We start from the raw sequence: 14,425 nt of genomic DNA, 5'->3' as shown, positions 1-14,425 counted from the left end.
CGAGGCCGGGCTCTCTCTCCTCTTCCCCTTCCCTCCCTCCGCATTCCCAAGTGCATCCAATTTTAGCAGCTTTACAAAAACAAGCCCTCAAGTTTCCCGGGCTGGAGCGGCGGCACGGCCGGCTCGGGGAGGGCTCCTTCCCGCTTCCCACTTGTCACGGCTCCAGCCGCCGGGCCCCTGTGCCAGCAGCGAGGGGGACAGGCCTCCTATAAAGCCCCGCCGAGCCGTCCCGGCTCGCAGTGCCGGCAGGAGCGGCCATGGGGGAGCTGGCGCTGGCACTCCTGGCACTCGCCGCCCTTCACGGGGCCGGGGCCACAGGTAAGGGCGGCTCTGCCATAAAATCGTGGGATGGGCATCACATTCCCGGGGGCTGGAGGTGGTGCTGAGGGGCAGGATGGGGATGGGGATGGGGCTGAGAGCTTGCCAGATGTGTGCCAGGGATGATGGTGTGTGCCAGGGCCAGATGTGTGCCAGGGTTGTGGTCGTGGCTGGGATGGTGACAGTTGGGGTGGTGACAGCCAGGATGGTGACAGCTGGATGGTGACATCTGGGATGGTCACAGTTGGATGGTCCCTCTGGCATCTGCTGGTGGAAGGACACGCTGGTGACACCTGGGGAGTTTTGTCCTCGCCAGGACGGTGGCACTGGAGGGATGGGGATGTGTCCCACAACATGTGCCCACCAGCCCAGCTGGCCCTGGCACTGGGTGGTTGAGCACCAGGTCCGTGTGTGACTGAGCTGGGAATGTCCCTGATCCGGGGACAAAATCCATCCACCTGCAGAATGGGGACTGAAAGGGGTCCCATTGTCACCTGGTTCCATGGGGAAAGGACAGAGGGTGGCAGGGTCAGGTCCTCCCACCACAGGATTGTCACTGGAGGAGGGATCGTGCCCACTGCACACCCATGGGGTGCCCACGCTGGTCCAGGTTGCACTGGGGTGTCACCTGTGGGTGACAGACACCAAGGGCCAGGGGTCTTTCCAGGGATCTGCTCCCCACACCCACCCCTGGCCCCCTGTCTGAGCCCTCGGGATCCTCCACAGGAGGAGCAGGTGGGAATGGCTGTCCCTGGAGCCTCCAGCTCGGTGGGATTCACCCCGTGGGATGTGGGTGACCAGGCTGGGTGGCAGCTGGGGGACACCCTCCTCCTGCAGGGACACCTGGGCTGGGGATTTACATCCCGATTTCATCCTGGTTGGGAGGGTGGGGCTCAGTGTGGCACCAGAGCCGTGTCCTGGTCCCACATCACCCCGGGCATGAGTCAGGGCTGTGTCCTTGTCCCACATCACGCTGGGGGCAAACCGAGGGCATATCCTTGTCCCACATCACCCCCAGGGATGAGCCAGGGCCATGACCTTGTCCCACATCAGCCCTGGGGGCAAACCAAGGCCATGTCCTTGTCCCACATCACCCCCAGGGATGAGCCAGGGCCATGACCTTGTCCCACATCAGCCCTGGGCATGAGTCAGGGCTGTGTCCTTGTCCCACATCAGCCCCGGGGGCAAACCAGGGTCGTGTCCTTGTCCCACATCAGCCCTGGGGAGAAACCAGGGTCATGTTCTTGTCCCACATCAGCCCCGGGGACAAACCAGGGTCGTGTCCTTGTCCCATATCACCCCAGGGATGAGCCAGGGTCGTGTCCTTGTCCCACATCACCCCCAGGGACGAGCTCATCCTGGGGCAGGTGGGAGACCATAGGCAGTGTTTTCCATGGACACCCCTGAGTCCATCCCTGGGTCCATCCCTGGGTCCATCCCTGCCTGCCAGGAGACTGTGGCCCATCCTCGGCCACCCTGGGCAGTGTCACCGGCTGTGACACCCCATAGAGCCAGTAAATCCTGCCCTGACCCCTCCCCTGGGGGCCTGGGGGGCTCAGGGTCCCTGTTCCTGCTGGGACATGGCTTTGCTTTGGTGCCCATTTCTTGGCAAGGGACCCTGTGTGTGTGCCCCGGGAATGGGGTGCCCTGGGAATGGGGTGCCCTGGGAATGGGGTGCCCCGGGAATGGGGTGCCCTGGCCCTGGGTCTTCCCACCCTTTGCATCCCCCAGAGCCACTGGAGAACGACTCGGAGCCCGGGAAGAGTGGAGTGGAGGGAAAGCCCTGGAAAGCCACCCCCAACCTGGCAGACCTGGACCTGGACACGGCAGGTAGGGCTGTCCCCAAGTACCCACCATCCCCCCCGGTGCCAAATGGGGCAACACCCCCCCTGTGCCACCCACCCTATGGAACCCCCCAAGCTCCCACCATCCTGTGCTCCCCAACATTCCCACATCCCTCCATTCCCACGTACTGCATCCTTATGTCCCCAAGCTGTGCCCAGGTGTCACCCCAGGGTGCTCAGGGGTGGACGGGGGGCACTCATGTCCCCAAGCTGTGCCCAGGTGTCACCCCAGGGTGCTCAGGGGTGGACGGGGGGCACTCATGTCCCCAAGCTGTGTCCAGGTGTCACCCCAGGGTGCTCAGGGGTGGACGGGGGCACTCATGTCCCCAAGCTGTGTCCAGGTGTCACCCCAGGGTGCTCAGGGGTGGACGGGGGCACTCATGTCCCCAAGCTGTGTCCAGGTGTCACCCCAGGGTGCTCAGGGGTAGACGGGGGGCACTCATGTCCCCAAGCTGTGCCCAGGTGTCACCCCAGGGTGTTCAGGGGTAGATGGGGTACACTCCTGTCCCCAAGCTGTGCCCAGGTGTCACCCCAGGGTGCTCAGGGGTGGACGGGGGGCACTCACGACCCCAGCTGTGCCCAGGTGTCACCCCAGAGTGCTCAGGGGTGGACGGGGGCACTCATGTCCCCAAGCTGTGCCCAGGTGTCACCCCAGGGTGCTCAGGGGTGGACGGGGGGCACTCAGGGCTGGCTCCATCCCAGGCAGAGGCGCCGAGTGGACGTCCTGGTTCAACATTGACCACCCTGGGGGGGACGGAGACCACGAGAGCCTGGAGGCCATTCGGTTCTACTACCGGGGCCGTGTCTGCGAACGGCCCGTGGCCATCCAGGCCCGGACCACCGAGTGGGCACTGCCCGAGGAGGTGGGCGAGGTGGTTCATGCCAGCCCCAAGAAGGGCTTTCGCTGCATCAACAAGGAGCAGCCCCCGGGCAAGACCTGCTCCAACTATCACATCCGCTTCCTCTGCCCGCTGGGTGAGTCCCACCTGTGTCCTACCTGTGTCCCATCTGCGTCCCATCTGTGTCATACCTGTGTCCCACCTGCGTCCCATCTGTGTCATACCTGTGTCCCACCTGTGTCCTACCTGTGTCCCACCTGTGTCCCGTGTCCCACCTGCGTCCCACCTGCATCCTGTGTCCCACCTGTGTCCTACCTGTGTCCCACCTGTGTCCTACCTGCATTCTACCTGTGTCCCACCTGTGCCCTGTGTCCTACCTGTGTCCTACCTGTGTTCTACCTGTGTTCTACCTGTGTCCAACCTGTGTCCCACCTGTGTCCTACCTGTGTCCCACCTGTGCCCCACCTGTGTCCCATGTCCCACCTGTGTCCTGTGTCCCACCTGTGCCCTGTGTCCCACCTGTGTCCTACCTGTGTCCTACCTGTGCTCTACCTGTGTCCCACCTGCATCCCATCTGTGTCCAACCTTCATTCTATCTATGTCCCACCTACATCCCATTTGTGTCCCACTTGCATCCCACCTGCATCCCACCTGTGTCCCATCTGTGTCCCACCTGTGTTCCAACCTGCATCCCACCTGTGTCCCAACTGTGTCCCAGTTGCATCCCACCTGTGTCCCAACTGTGTCCCACCCAGTTCCAACCTGTGTCCCACTTGCATCCCACCTGTGTCCCACCTGTGCCCCAACTGTGTCCCACCCACTTCCAACCTGCATCCCACCTGTGTCCCACCTGTGTCCCACCTCCCCACACCCCACTGCCACCTCGGAGGGGGGTGCCCCCCATCACTGTGCCCTCTCCTTGCCCACTACCCTCAGCTCTCCATCCCCCTGGGTGCTGCCGGAGCTGCGGTTACCCCGGCGCTGCCACCCCTTGGGTGCCCAGCTGAGGCCTCTGCCCCTCCCCAGAGCACATCTACTGGTCCCACTGGTCCTCCTGGAGCCCCTGCTCGCGCAGTGCCTGTGGCAGCAGCGGCTCCCAGACCCGCACCCGGCGCTGCGTCAATGCCCGCCTGGCGGCCGCGCTCAAGGAGGTCAAGTGCAAGGGCAAAGCTGTGGAGCGCCGGCCCTGCAGCGCCGGGCCCTGCCCAGGTAGGGACCCCGAAACCCCCTGTTGGCACCCACCTGCCCCCTGGGTGCCGCTCATCTCCTGAAGACACCCAACTCTGCCTCTGTCGGATGCGAGCTGGGTGCTGGCTGGGCATGGCATCCCTGTTTGGGGACCCTCTGTGTGCAGGACCACCACAGGGTGGGTGCTGAGGGGTCCATGGTGCCCAGGACCACTCCAGGCTGGGCGCTGAGGGGCCTGTGGTGCCCAGGACCACCCCAGGCTGGGCACTGAGAGTCCCATGGTGCCCAGGACCACCCCAAGCTGGGCACTGAGGGGTCCGTGGTGCCTGGGATCAACCCAGACTGGGCACTGAGTGGTCTGTGATGCCCAGGACCACCCCAGGCTGGGCGCTAAGGGGTCTGTGGTGCCCAGGACCACCTCAGGCTGGGCGCTGAGGGGTCTGTGGTGCCCAGGACCACCCCAGGCTGGGTGCTGAGGGGCCTGTGGTGCCCGATTCCCACCCAGTGTGTCCCCACAGAGCCGGTATGGATGGAGTGGGGCTCGTGGGGTCCCTGTTCCCACAGCTGTGGCAGTGCCGGGACCCGCGCCCGACGCCGGAGCTGCAAGACCACCAAGAAGACCCCGTGCCCTGGTGAACCCACCGAGGTGCAGAAATGTCCCCCCTCACCCTGCCCAGGTACCACCCTTGAGGACCCCCTCCCCAGTGCCCCTCTGCCCGTATGACCCCACTGGCAGCAGCTGTGGGGTCTGAGCTCTGTCCCCCCACAGACTGCCCCGAGCACACACTGAAGGGCAACGTCGTCACTGGCACCGGGGCGGCACTGCCAGGTGCCAGGATCTACCTGGAGGGTCGCCCACCGGTGCTGCTGGGCCGCAGTGATGCCCACGGGCACTTCAATGTCACCACGGGGCTGTGCCAGGGCACCACCAGCAATATCAGTGCCCACCATGAGGGCTTCGCCCCCGGGCTGGCACCCGTCGTCTCCAACGGCTCTGGCATGGCCGTGGTGCACCTGAGGCTGCGGCGGCTGGGTGAGCACGGCGGGGTGGGCAGAGGGCAAAGTGCCCCCCGAGGGGTCACCCCCAGGGATGTGGGGAGTGGGGAACGACCCGGGCAGTGCCCATGGCTTGTTCTGCCTTCCCCCTTGCAGAGAAGCCCTACATGGTGCTGCACCCCAAGGCCAAGGTGCGGGTGGCCGGGCAGGATGTGACCTTCTGCTGCAAAGCCTCGGGCACCCCCGTGCCCAAAAAGTATTACTGGTGAGCCGGTGCTGGGGGCGGTGGGGAAGGGCAGGGCTGGGTGTGTTCCCTCTGAGCCCACCCCCGTGCCCGCAGGTACCACAACGGGACCCTGCTGGAGAGGAAGGCGCAGCAGCCCGGCAGCCGCCTGGCACTGCGGGCGCTGGCACCGGAGCAGGCTGGCACCTACCACTGCAAAGCCAGCTCCGAGGCGGGCGCCATCCGCTCAGCACCGGCACAGCTCACCGTGTTGGGTGAGAACAGGGTGGGCTTCGGTCACCGTGGTGTCACCTCAGGGTGGGGAGGGTCACCCTGACCCCACTAACCCCGACCCCTCCGTGCCCCCAGCCCAGGGCCAGCAGAGCTGCAGGTCAGAGCCAGAGCCGAGCCTGGTGGAGCTGCCCAGCGAATGCCCCCAGGATGCCACCGGCTCCCGCTACTACAACGTGGGGCGATGCCCACCCTCCCCGTGCTCCAGCAGCTCCGCCACCCCCTCGGGGTGCGGGGAGGACACGGGGCACTGCTGCGGGGTGCGGAGGATGGAGCTGCGGGAGATCCCCTGCGCCGGCTCCCTGCTGCCCGTCAAGGTGGTGGCCGAGTGCGGCTGCGGGCCCTGTGCCCAGCCCCGCGTGCTGGTGCAGGGCCGGGTGACGGCGGCAGACACGGGCGAGCCCCTGCGCTTCGGGCACATCTTCCTGGGCGGGAGGAAGGTGGGATTCACCGGCTACAAGGGCTCCTTCACCATCGAGGTGCCGCCGGACACGCAGCGCTTGGTGGCTCGGTTCGTGGACCAACAGCAGCGCTTCGTGGATGCCATCAGGGTCCTGCCCTTCGACCGCCGTGGTGGCAGCGTCTACCAGGAGGTCAAGATGCTGCGGAAGAAGGAGCCGGTGGACCTGGATGGCAACCGGAGCAACGCCATCCCGCTGGGAGAGGAGAGTGGGCGGGAGCCCGTGGGGGAGCTCGTCCTTCCCGCCGGCGCCTTCCTGCGTCCCTCCGGGGAGGTTTTCAACGGCACAGTCCGAGCCAGTGTCACCTTTGTGGATCCCAGGGACATGGCAACGGCCAGCGCCGCCTCCAGCGACCTCAGCTTCGCCAATGCCGAGGGCGAGATCGTTCCCCTGCGCACCTATGGCATGTTCTCCGTGGATTTCCGGGAAGGGGAGAGCGGCGCGGCGCTGCAGACGGGGCCGGTGCAGGTGCGGATGGACACGGGGCAGGTGTGGATGCCGGAGCACCTGCAGAAGATGAAGTTGTGGTCCTTGAACCCTGAGACCGGCCTGTGGGAAGAGGAGGGGATGCTCCGCCCGGTTGAGGGGAGCCGGGGTAGGAGGGAGGAGAGGACCTTCCTGGTGGGCAACCTGGAGATCCGGGAGCGGCGCCTCTTCAACCTGGACGTGCCGGAGGATCGCCGCTGTTTCGTCAAGGTCAGGGCCTACAGCAACGAGAAGTTCAACCCCTACGAGCAGCTGGAAGGGGTGGTCATCAGCCTCATCAACCTGGAGCCCCAGCCCGGCTACCCCACCAACCCCCGGGCCTGGGGCCGCTTCGACAGCGTGGTGACGGGCCCCAACGGCGCCTGCCTGCCCGCCTTCTGCGACGGGCAGCGCCCCGACGCCTACTCGGCCTATGTCACCGCCACGCTGGGTGGGGAGGAGCTGGAAGCCGTGGCCTCCAGCCCCAAGCTCAACCCCAGCGCCATCGGGGTGTCCCAGCCCTACCTGGGCAAGCTGGGCTACCGCCGGTCGGACCACGACGACCCCAACTTGAAGAAGACGGCTTTCCAAATCAACGTGGCCAAGCCTGACCCCAACAACGTCGACGAGACCAACGGCCCCATCTACTCGTACCGCAGCCTGGAGGAGTGCGAGTCAGCGCCGGCCAGCGCCAACCACCTGCGCTTCTACCGCGTGGAGGTGGACAAGTACGAGTACAACGTGGTGCCCTTCAAGGAGAGCGACCTGACCACCTGGACCGGGGACTACCTGTCGTGGTGGCCCAACCCTCAGGAGTTCAGGGCTTGTTTCATCAAGGTGCAGATCGAGGGGCCGCAGGAGTACATGGTGAGGTCGCGCAACGCCGGGGGCAGCCACCCCCGCACGCGGGGGCAGCTCTACGGGCTGCGGGACGCGCGGAGCGTGCGGGACATGCAGCTGGACGGCACCTCGGGGGCCTGCGTGGAGTTCAAGTGCAGTGGGATGCTCTTCGACCAGAGCCTGGTGGACAGGACCCTGGTGTCCATCATCCCCCAGGGCAGCTGCCGCCGCACGGCCATCAACACCCTCCTGCGGGACTACCTGAGCCGCCACCCGCCGCTGGCCGACAACAACCACACGGGCGCCTTCACCATGCTGGCACCGGTGGACCCGCTGGGCCACAACTACGGCATCTACACCGTGACGGACCAGAACCCGCGGCTGGCCAAGGAAATCGCCATCGGCCGCTGCTTCGACGGCACCTCGGACGGCTTTTCGCGGGAGATGAGGGCGGGCGCGGGCACGGCCGTCACTTTCGTGTGCCAGGAGCGGCCGCCGGGGCGGGAGAGCTTCTTCCAGCGCCTGCTGACGGCCCCGGCGGAGGCACTGGATGAGATCCGGAGGGAGATGGGGGCCGGAGAGATGCGCCGAGCACCCCCCGAGGTGATGGACTTCGCCTCCGGAGCCCGAGCCCCGGGCCCCACGCCCACCCGCCGGACCCCCAGCAGCCCGCGGAGGCCGAGCCGGGTGCGGGGCCAGCCCTGAGCGCCGCGACCCCCGCAGTGCCCCCTCCCCGGCCCAGCTCTGCTCTCCCTTTCCCCCGTCGCTTTTACCCGCGCTCATTTATAACGACCGAGGTGGGGGGGACACGGGCAGGGGACACGTGGAGCGGGACCCTCTCGCCGAGCCCCCGGGGGGACAGCGGGGCAGGGGACCGCTGGGACGTGGGGAGGGGGGTGACAGCTCCCCCCGGTGCTGCCCCTGCCCTCGGGCCAGCCCCGCGCGGGGCAGTTCTTGGTGCTCAGCCCCGGATCGCTGTGCCGACAGCGGGGCCGCGGCCTCTCGGGGTATTCAAATAAAAGGAATAAAAGAGGGGGTGGAAGCAAAGAGGGGAAGGGGCTGGAACGGGAACGGGGTCCCTGCCTGGCGCTTTGCCCCGTGCCAGCGGCGAAGCTCCGGTGTGCCCGCGCCAGGGCCGTGGGTGCCAGGAGCTGGGGGCACCCATTGCATCCCAGCACCCCACCGGGAAACAGTTTGGAGGGGAAGAACCCCAAGAATAATGTGGAGAAGGTGCCCTCCCTGTGGTGCCAGCCCTCCAGTCACGGTGCCAGCCCCTCGGGCGCGGTGCCAGCCCCCGGCACCATCGGCGACCCCGCGGCAGAGGCGCCGGCACTCGGGGCAGATTTGTACATTATTTATTACGAAATATAGAGTTGTGTGTACACCCGCCTGGCTGCTGGGCTTCTCCGGGGGGGCCAGACCTGTGTGTCCCCCTCCTGATGGGGTGTCCCCCTCCTGATGGGGTGTCTCCCTCCTCCCCGATGTGTCCCCCTCCTGCTTGGAGTGTCCCCCTCCTCCCCAGTGTGTCCCCCTTCTCCTCGATGTGTCCCCTCCTCCCCGATGTCTCCCCCTCCTCCCCGGTGTATCCCCCTCCTGCTCGAGGTGTCCCCCTCCTGATGGGGTGTCCCCCTCCTCCCCGGTGTGTCCCCCTTCTCCTCGATGTGTCCCCTTCTCCCTGATGTGTCCCCCTTCTCCCCGGTGTCTCCGCCTCCTCCCCGATGTGTCCCCCTCCTTCCTGGTGTGTCCCCCTCCTCCCCGGTGTGTCCTCCTCCTTCCCGGTGTGTCCCCCTCCTCCCCGGTGTGTCCTCCTCCTTCCCGGGGTGTCCCCCTCCTCCTCGATGTGTCCCCTCCTCCCCGATGTGCCCCCTCCTTCCTGGTGTGTCCCCCTCCTCCCCGGTGTCTCCCCCTCCTCCCCGGTGTGTCCCCCTCCTGTTTGGGGTGTCCCCCTCCTCCCCAGTGTGTCCCCCTCCTCCCCGGTGTATCCGTCTCCTGTTTGGGGTGTCCCCCTCCTCCCCGGTGTCTCCCCCTCCTCCCCGATGTATCCCCCTCCTCCCCGGTGTCTCCCCCTCCTCCTCAGGGCGTCCCCCCTTCCCCAAATCCTGTCCCCGTTCGGTAGCAGCGTCCCTGCCGCTCCTGTTTGCCTTGGGTCCGGTTCAGTCGGGCTGGCGGAGGCTCGGGGGGCCCCGTGCCAGCTCCCCGCGGCCGGGGGACGTGGCAGCCGGGGAGGGGGGGCCCCATCCAGCCCCACGGGCCCCCCCGCACAGGGATGTGCCCAGCTGGGCACCCCCTGGGTGACCCCACGCAGGGTGAAGGGCAGGGGGTGTCTGTCCAGCTGACGTCTGTCTGTCCCCCCAAGACTCGTGGTGTGTTCGGTGGGTCCCCCCCGCGCCCCCTCCCAACCCGCGGCTCCGGCGGATGCTGTAATGGAACAGGCGGCGTTTACGGGGCCAAACCCGGGACAACATTTCCCTTTTACAACCCGTTTTGGCCCCAACGCGGCATTTTTTCACCCTTTCACTGGATGTGGCCGCTCGCGAGATCAAAGGGGACACGAGGCCGCCGGGGGGGGGGGGCGGGGGGGATGTCGGGGGGGGCGTTTGCCAAACCAGCAGCCAAATCCCAGCCCCTCTCCCTCCCCATCCCACCGGGATCGGAACACACCGCAGCCGGATGCCGGCACGTCGGGTGGGGGACGCCCCGCCACAGTGAGGGAGGAGGCACCTGGAATGCCGAGATTCCATCGTGGGGGTCCCACTCCCCCCCAAAATCTGGGTGCAGCCCTTTTGTGGGTGCTGCTTATCCTTAAACTCTGCTTTTCTCGACTGCTGCCTGTTTCTGGGCGCTGCTTTTCCCTGGATGCTGCTTATCCCTGGATGCTGCCTGTCCCTGGATGCTCCCTGAGTGCTTCTAATCCCTGGATACCGCCTGTCCCGGCTGCTGCCTGTCCCTGGATGCTGCTTACCCAGGATTCTATTTATCCCTGGATGCTGTTTTTCCCTGGATGCTGTTTTTCCCTGAATGCTGTTTTTCCTTGGATGCTGCTTTTCCCTGGACTCTGCCCATCCCTGAGTGCCAGGGGTTGCCCCACAGGGATCCACGTCCCCCTCCATAGGGAAGTCCAAGGGATGCTCCTCCATGGACATCGCTGGCAGCAGCCGAAGGGCCGGGGTGGAGTCGAGGGGGGGCAATACCCAGAGGGAATGCCAGCGGGCAGGGTTGTTTTCCACCATCTGCTTGGCTCGGTGCAGGCAGCTGAGCGGGCAGGGCAGATGGAAGCGGCTCCTGCTGCTATTTATGGAGTCGGGAAGGAAAGCGGGGTGAAAAAAGGCAGAAAGCAGCACAAAGAGGGGCTGGTGGGACACCCTGTTCGCAGCCCCTGGATCCCATCCCAGTGCCAGCCGTGGCGTGGCGTTCTCCAGGCTCTGGAATGGGGGTGGATGGGTGTAGGGGAGTGGCGGAGGGTGGGCAGAGGCTCCCCCCAGTCCCAGGGACACGGAGAAGGAGCTGGGGGCACACAGGGAGGGATGTGCCAGGGCTGCGGGAGGTCCGTGCTGGGTGTCCAGCCCAGCCCCACATTCCCGAGGGCTGGAAACCTGCCCGGGGTCAGGGGCTGGGCTGGGGGCTGCAGCCAAACCCTTCCTGTTGCTCCCAAAACCCTCCTGCTGCTCCCCAACCTCTCCTGCTGTTCCCCAAACCTTCCTTCTGCTCCCAAAATCCTGCAGCTCCCCAAACCCTCTTGTTGCTCCCAAACCCTCCTGTTGCTCCCAAAATCCTCCTGCAGCTCCGCAAACCCTCCTGCTGGTCCCAAAATCCTTCTGCTGCTCCCCAAACCCTCCTGCTGCTCCCCAAACCCTCCTGCTGCTCCCAAAACTCTCCTGCTGCTCCCCAAACCCTCCTGCTGCTCCCAAAACCCTCCTGCTGCTCCCCAAGCCCTCCTGCTGCTCCCCAAACTCTCCTGCTGCTCCCCAAACCTTCCTACTGCTCCCCAAACCCTCCTGCTGCTCCCCAAACCCTCCTGCTGCTCCCCAAACTCTCCTGCTGCTCCCCAAACTTTCCTACTGCTCCCCAAACCCTCCTGCTGCTCCCCAAACTCTCCTGCTGCTCCCCAAACTTTCCTACTGCTCCCCAAACCCTCCTGCAGCTCCGCAAACCCTCCTGCTGGTCCCAAAATCTTACTGTTGCTCCCCAAACCCTCCTGCAGCTCCCCAAACCCTCCTACTTCTTCCCAAACCCTCCCGCTGCTCCCCCCTCCCGGGTGTGGGGCTCTCAGATCGGGAACTGAAGCCACAATTCCCAATCCCGAGGGTCCTGCACCTTCCAGGCCCTGGGTAAGGAGCCCCTCGGTCTTGATCCCAAATTCCCCCCACACCAGCCAGACCCACATCCCACCAGTGTGCCACGGAGCATCGTGGGGTACCAAAATAACCCCCCAGCCCCTTCCAGCTTCCAGGAGATGCTGAGCACCCCTGTTTGCCAGCTGGGATACTCCGGCCTCTAATTCCCTAATCCTTGGGAAAAACCTCGGGCACACAGATCTGTGGGACCCACGGCAGCTCCAGAGGGGGATAAACCAGGGGGAGCCCCATGGAGACCCCACACTGACCCTCGGGCTGTGGGATGGAGAACCCAGAGGGGATTTCTACAGCACAAGAACTCTGGGGTCAAAAAGGTTGAATTTGGGGCTCCTCAGCCCTTTGATATGGGGGATGCTCCTGGCTCTGCTCCACTATGGAAAAGTGGGAGACTGGGAATAGAACAAGGATCCCTTTGGGACCTCCACAGCACTGATGGGGGGTCTTGAGGTGGCCGAGACGTGGATTTAAAGCTGCACCGAGCATTGGGAGGGGCCATCCAGCTCCGACGGTGCCCTGGAGGCAGAAACAGGGCTGGAAACACACCCGGAGAGCTCCTGAGTTCCAGGAGCACGGGATGCAGGCGAGGGGGCACCGCCAGGGCCTGGATGTGGATCCCTGTGGTGATGAGAAAGGCAGGTGGGGGAGGCTCAGCTGCTTTTTGTTACCCCCCGGCCCTCGGCCAGGAGGGAATAGCAGAGCAGGGAAGGGAACAGGAGCCCAGAGCCGGCAGCTCCCGGCCCGCCCCGGCAATTAGGGATGGCCGGAGCCCAGCGCTGGGGGAAGATGATGTGCCGGCACAGCGGAGCTGCCGGAGCCCCCGCAGCGGGGATGTGGCTCCTCTTTGGGTATCCCCCCCCTTCAACAGCATCTCTGCATCCCCCAAAACCCCCACCAAGGATGTGGGAGTCAGGGAAAGGGGGTTCACTGTGCTGTGCTCCACGAGCACGTCCTGGCTCTGGCCGGGAACAAAAGCTGCTGGGAGCTGGAAAGCACCTTGGGAAGCTGCTTCGTTGCTTCCCCTTTTTTCTTTTTGTGTGTGCTTTTTTTTTTCTTTGAAATAATGGAAAATATAATGACAGTGTCTAAATTAAAATAATAAAAGAAAGCAGCTGAAAAGCCGACCCAAAATAGGAGAAAAACCCATGTTTCAGGCTGAGAGGGAACAGGCGCAGGCAGGGGATGAAAGGGAACAGCAGAGGAGCTGAGCCAGCCCAGGACCCCCCTCTCAGCCCCTCCGAGGAGTCTGGGGGGGGGGCTGTGCCCCACCACCTCCCAGTGCCAAGCCATGAGTGGGGGCTGAGGGGGGTGCAGAGCTGCCGAGCCCCAAAATCTGCCCCCATGAGTCCCCTCCCCACTCTGCTCCTCCTCCAGTGCAGCAGCTCCTGCCTGGGGGCCACATCCTGCCCAGGGCTCCAGGTCCAGGGGCGCAGAGGGGGCTCCTCTATCCCCTGTCCTGAACTGGAGCATCCCTGGGGATCCTGAACCAAAGAATCCTTGGGGACGTCGAAGTGGAGCATCCCTGGGGACCCCAAATTAGAGCATTCCCAAGTATCCAGAGCATCCTCAGGGACCCCAAATTAGAGCGTCCCCAAGGACCCCAAATTGCAGCATCTCCAGGGACCCCAAACCAGAGCATTCCTGAGGGTCCAGAGCATTCCCAGAGACCCCAGACTGCAGCATCCCATAAGACCCCAAACCAAAGCATCCCCAGGTATCCTCAGCAGTCCTACGGACCCCAAACCAGAGCATTCCCAGGTATCCAGATTGTCCCAAGGGACTCCAAGACAAAGCACCCCCGGGCACCCCAAATCGGAGCATCCCTGGGTATCCAGAGCATTCCCAGGGACCCCAGACTGGAACACTCCTGGGCATTTGGAGCATCCCTGGGGATCCTGAGCATCCCCAGGAACCCCAGACTGGAACACTCCTGGGCACCCCAAACTGGAGCATCTCTGGGAATCCTGAACACCCCTGGGCACCCCAAATTGGAGCATCCGTGGGCATTTGGAGCATCCCTGGGGATCCTGAGCATACCCAGGGACCCCAGACTGGAACACCCCTGGGCATTTGGAGCATCCCTGGGTATTCTGAGCATCCCCAGGGACCCCAGACTGGAACACCCCTGGGCATTTGGAGCATCCCTGGGTATTCTGAGCATCCCCAGGGACCCCAGACTGGAACACTCCTGGGCATTTGGAGCATCCCTGGGGATCCTGAGCATCCCCAGGAACCCCAGACTGGAACAACTCTGGGCACCCCAAATTGGAGTATTCTGGGTATCCTGAGCATCCCCAGGGACCCCAGATTGGAACATTCTTGGGCAAACCAGAGCATCACTGGGTATCCTGAACATCCCTGGGCACCCCAAACTGGAACACCTCTGGGCATTCGGAACATCCCTGAGTATCCAGAGCATTTCCAGGGACCCCAGACCGGAACCCCCCTGGGCACCCCAAATTGGAGCATCCGTGGGCATTTGGAGCATCCCTGGGGATCCTGAGCACCCCCAGGGACCCCAGACTGGAACATTCCTGGGCATTTGGAGCATCCCTGGGGATCCTGAGCACCCCCAGGGACCCCAGACTGGAACATCCCTGGGCACCCC

General features: G+C 64.8%; 1 protein-coding gene across 1 annotated transcript; it reads left to right on the top strand.

Annotated features, from left to right (window-relative positions):
• Positions 1-257: 257 nt before the first annotated feature.
• On the top strand, positions 258-8,170 carry CILP2 (cartilage intermediate layer protein 2). The gene is made up of 9 exons (XM_071578188.1): positions 258-318; positions 2,050-2,148; positions 2,865-3,137; positions 4,028-4,210; positions 4,708-4,866; positions 4,959-5,222; positions 5,342-5,450; positions 5,526-5,683; positions 5,778-8,170. The coding sequence occupies exons 1-9, from the start codon at positions 258-260 to the stop codon at positions 8,168-8,170; spliced, it is 3,699 nt and encodes a 1,232-aa protein (XP_071434289.1).
• The last annotated feature ends 6,255 nt before the right edge of the window (positions 8,171-14,425 follow it).

The sequence above is a fragment of the Pithys albifrons genome, chromosome 27 (assembly GCF_047495875.1).
Source record: "Pithys albifrons albifrons isolate INPA30051 chromosome 27, PitAlb_v1, whole genome shotgun sequence".
Lineage (NCBI taxonomy): Eukaryota > Metazoa > Chordata > Aves > Passeriformes > Thamnophilidae > Pithys > Pithys albifrons.
This window is presented reverse-complemented; position numbering and strand designations above follow the sequence as displayed.

Coding starts and splice junctions, on each gene's coding strand:
- CILP2 (XM_071578188.1), top strand. CDS start 258: ATGGGGGAGCTGGCGCTGGCACTCCTGGCACTCGCCGCCCTTCACGGG. Junction 3,138..4,027: donor CCGCTTCCTCTGCCCGCTGG/GTGAGTCCCACC, acceptor GCCCCTCCCCAG/AGCACATCTACTGGTCCCAC. Junction 5,223..5,341: donor CCTGAGGCTGCGGCGGCTGG/GTGAGCACGGCG, acceptor TCCCCCTTGCAG/AGAAGCCCTACATGGTGCTG.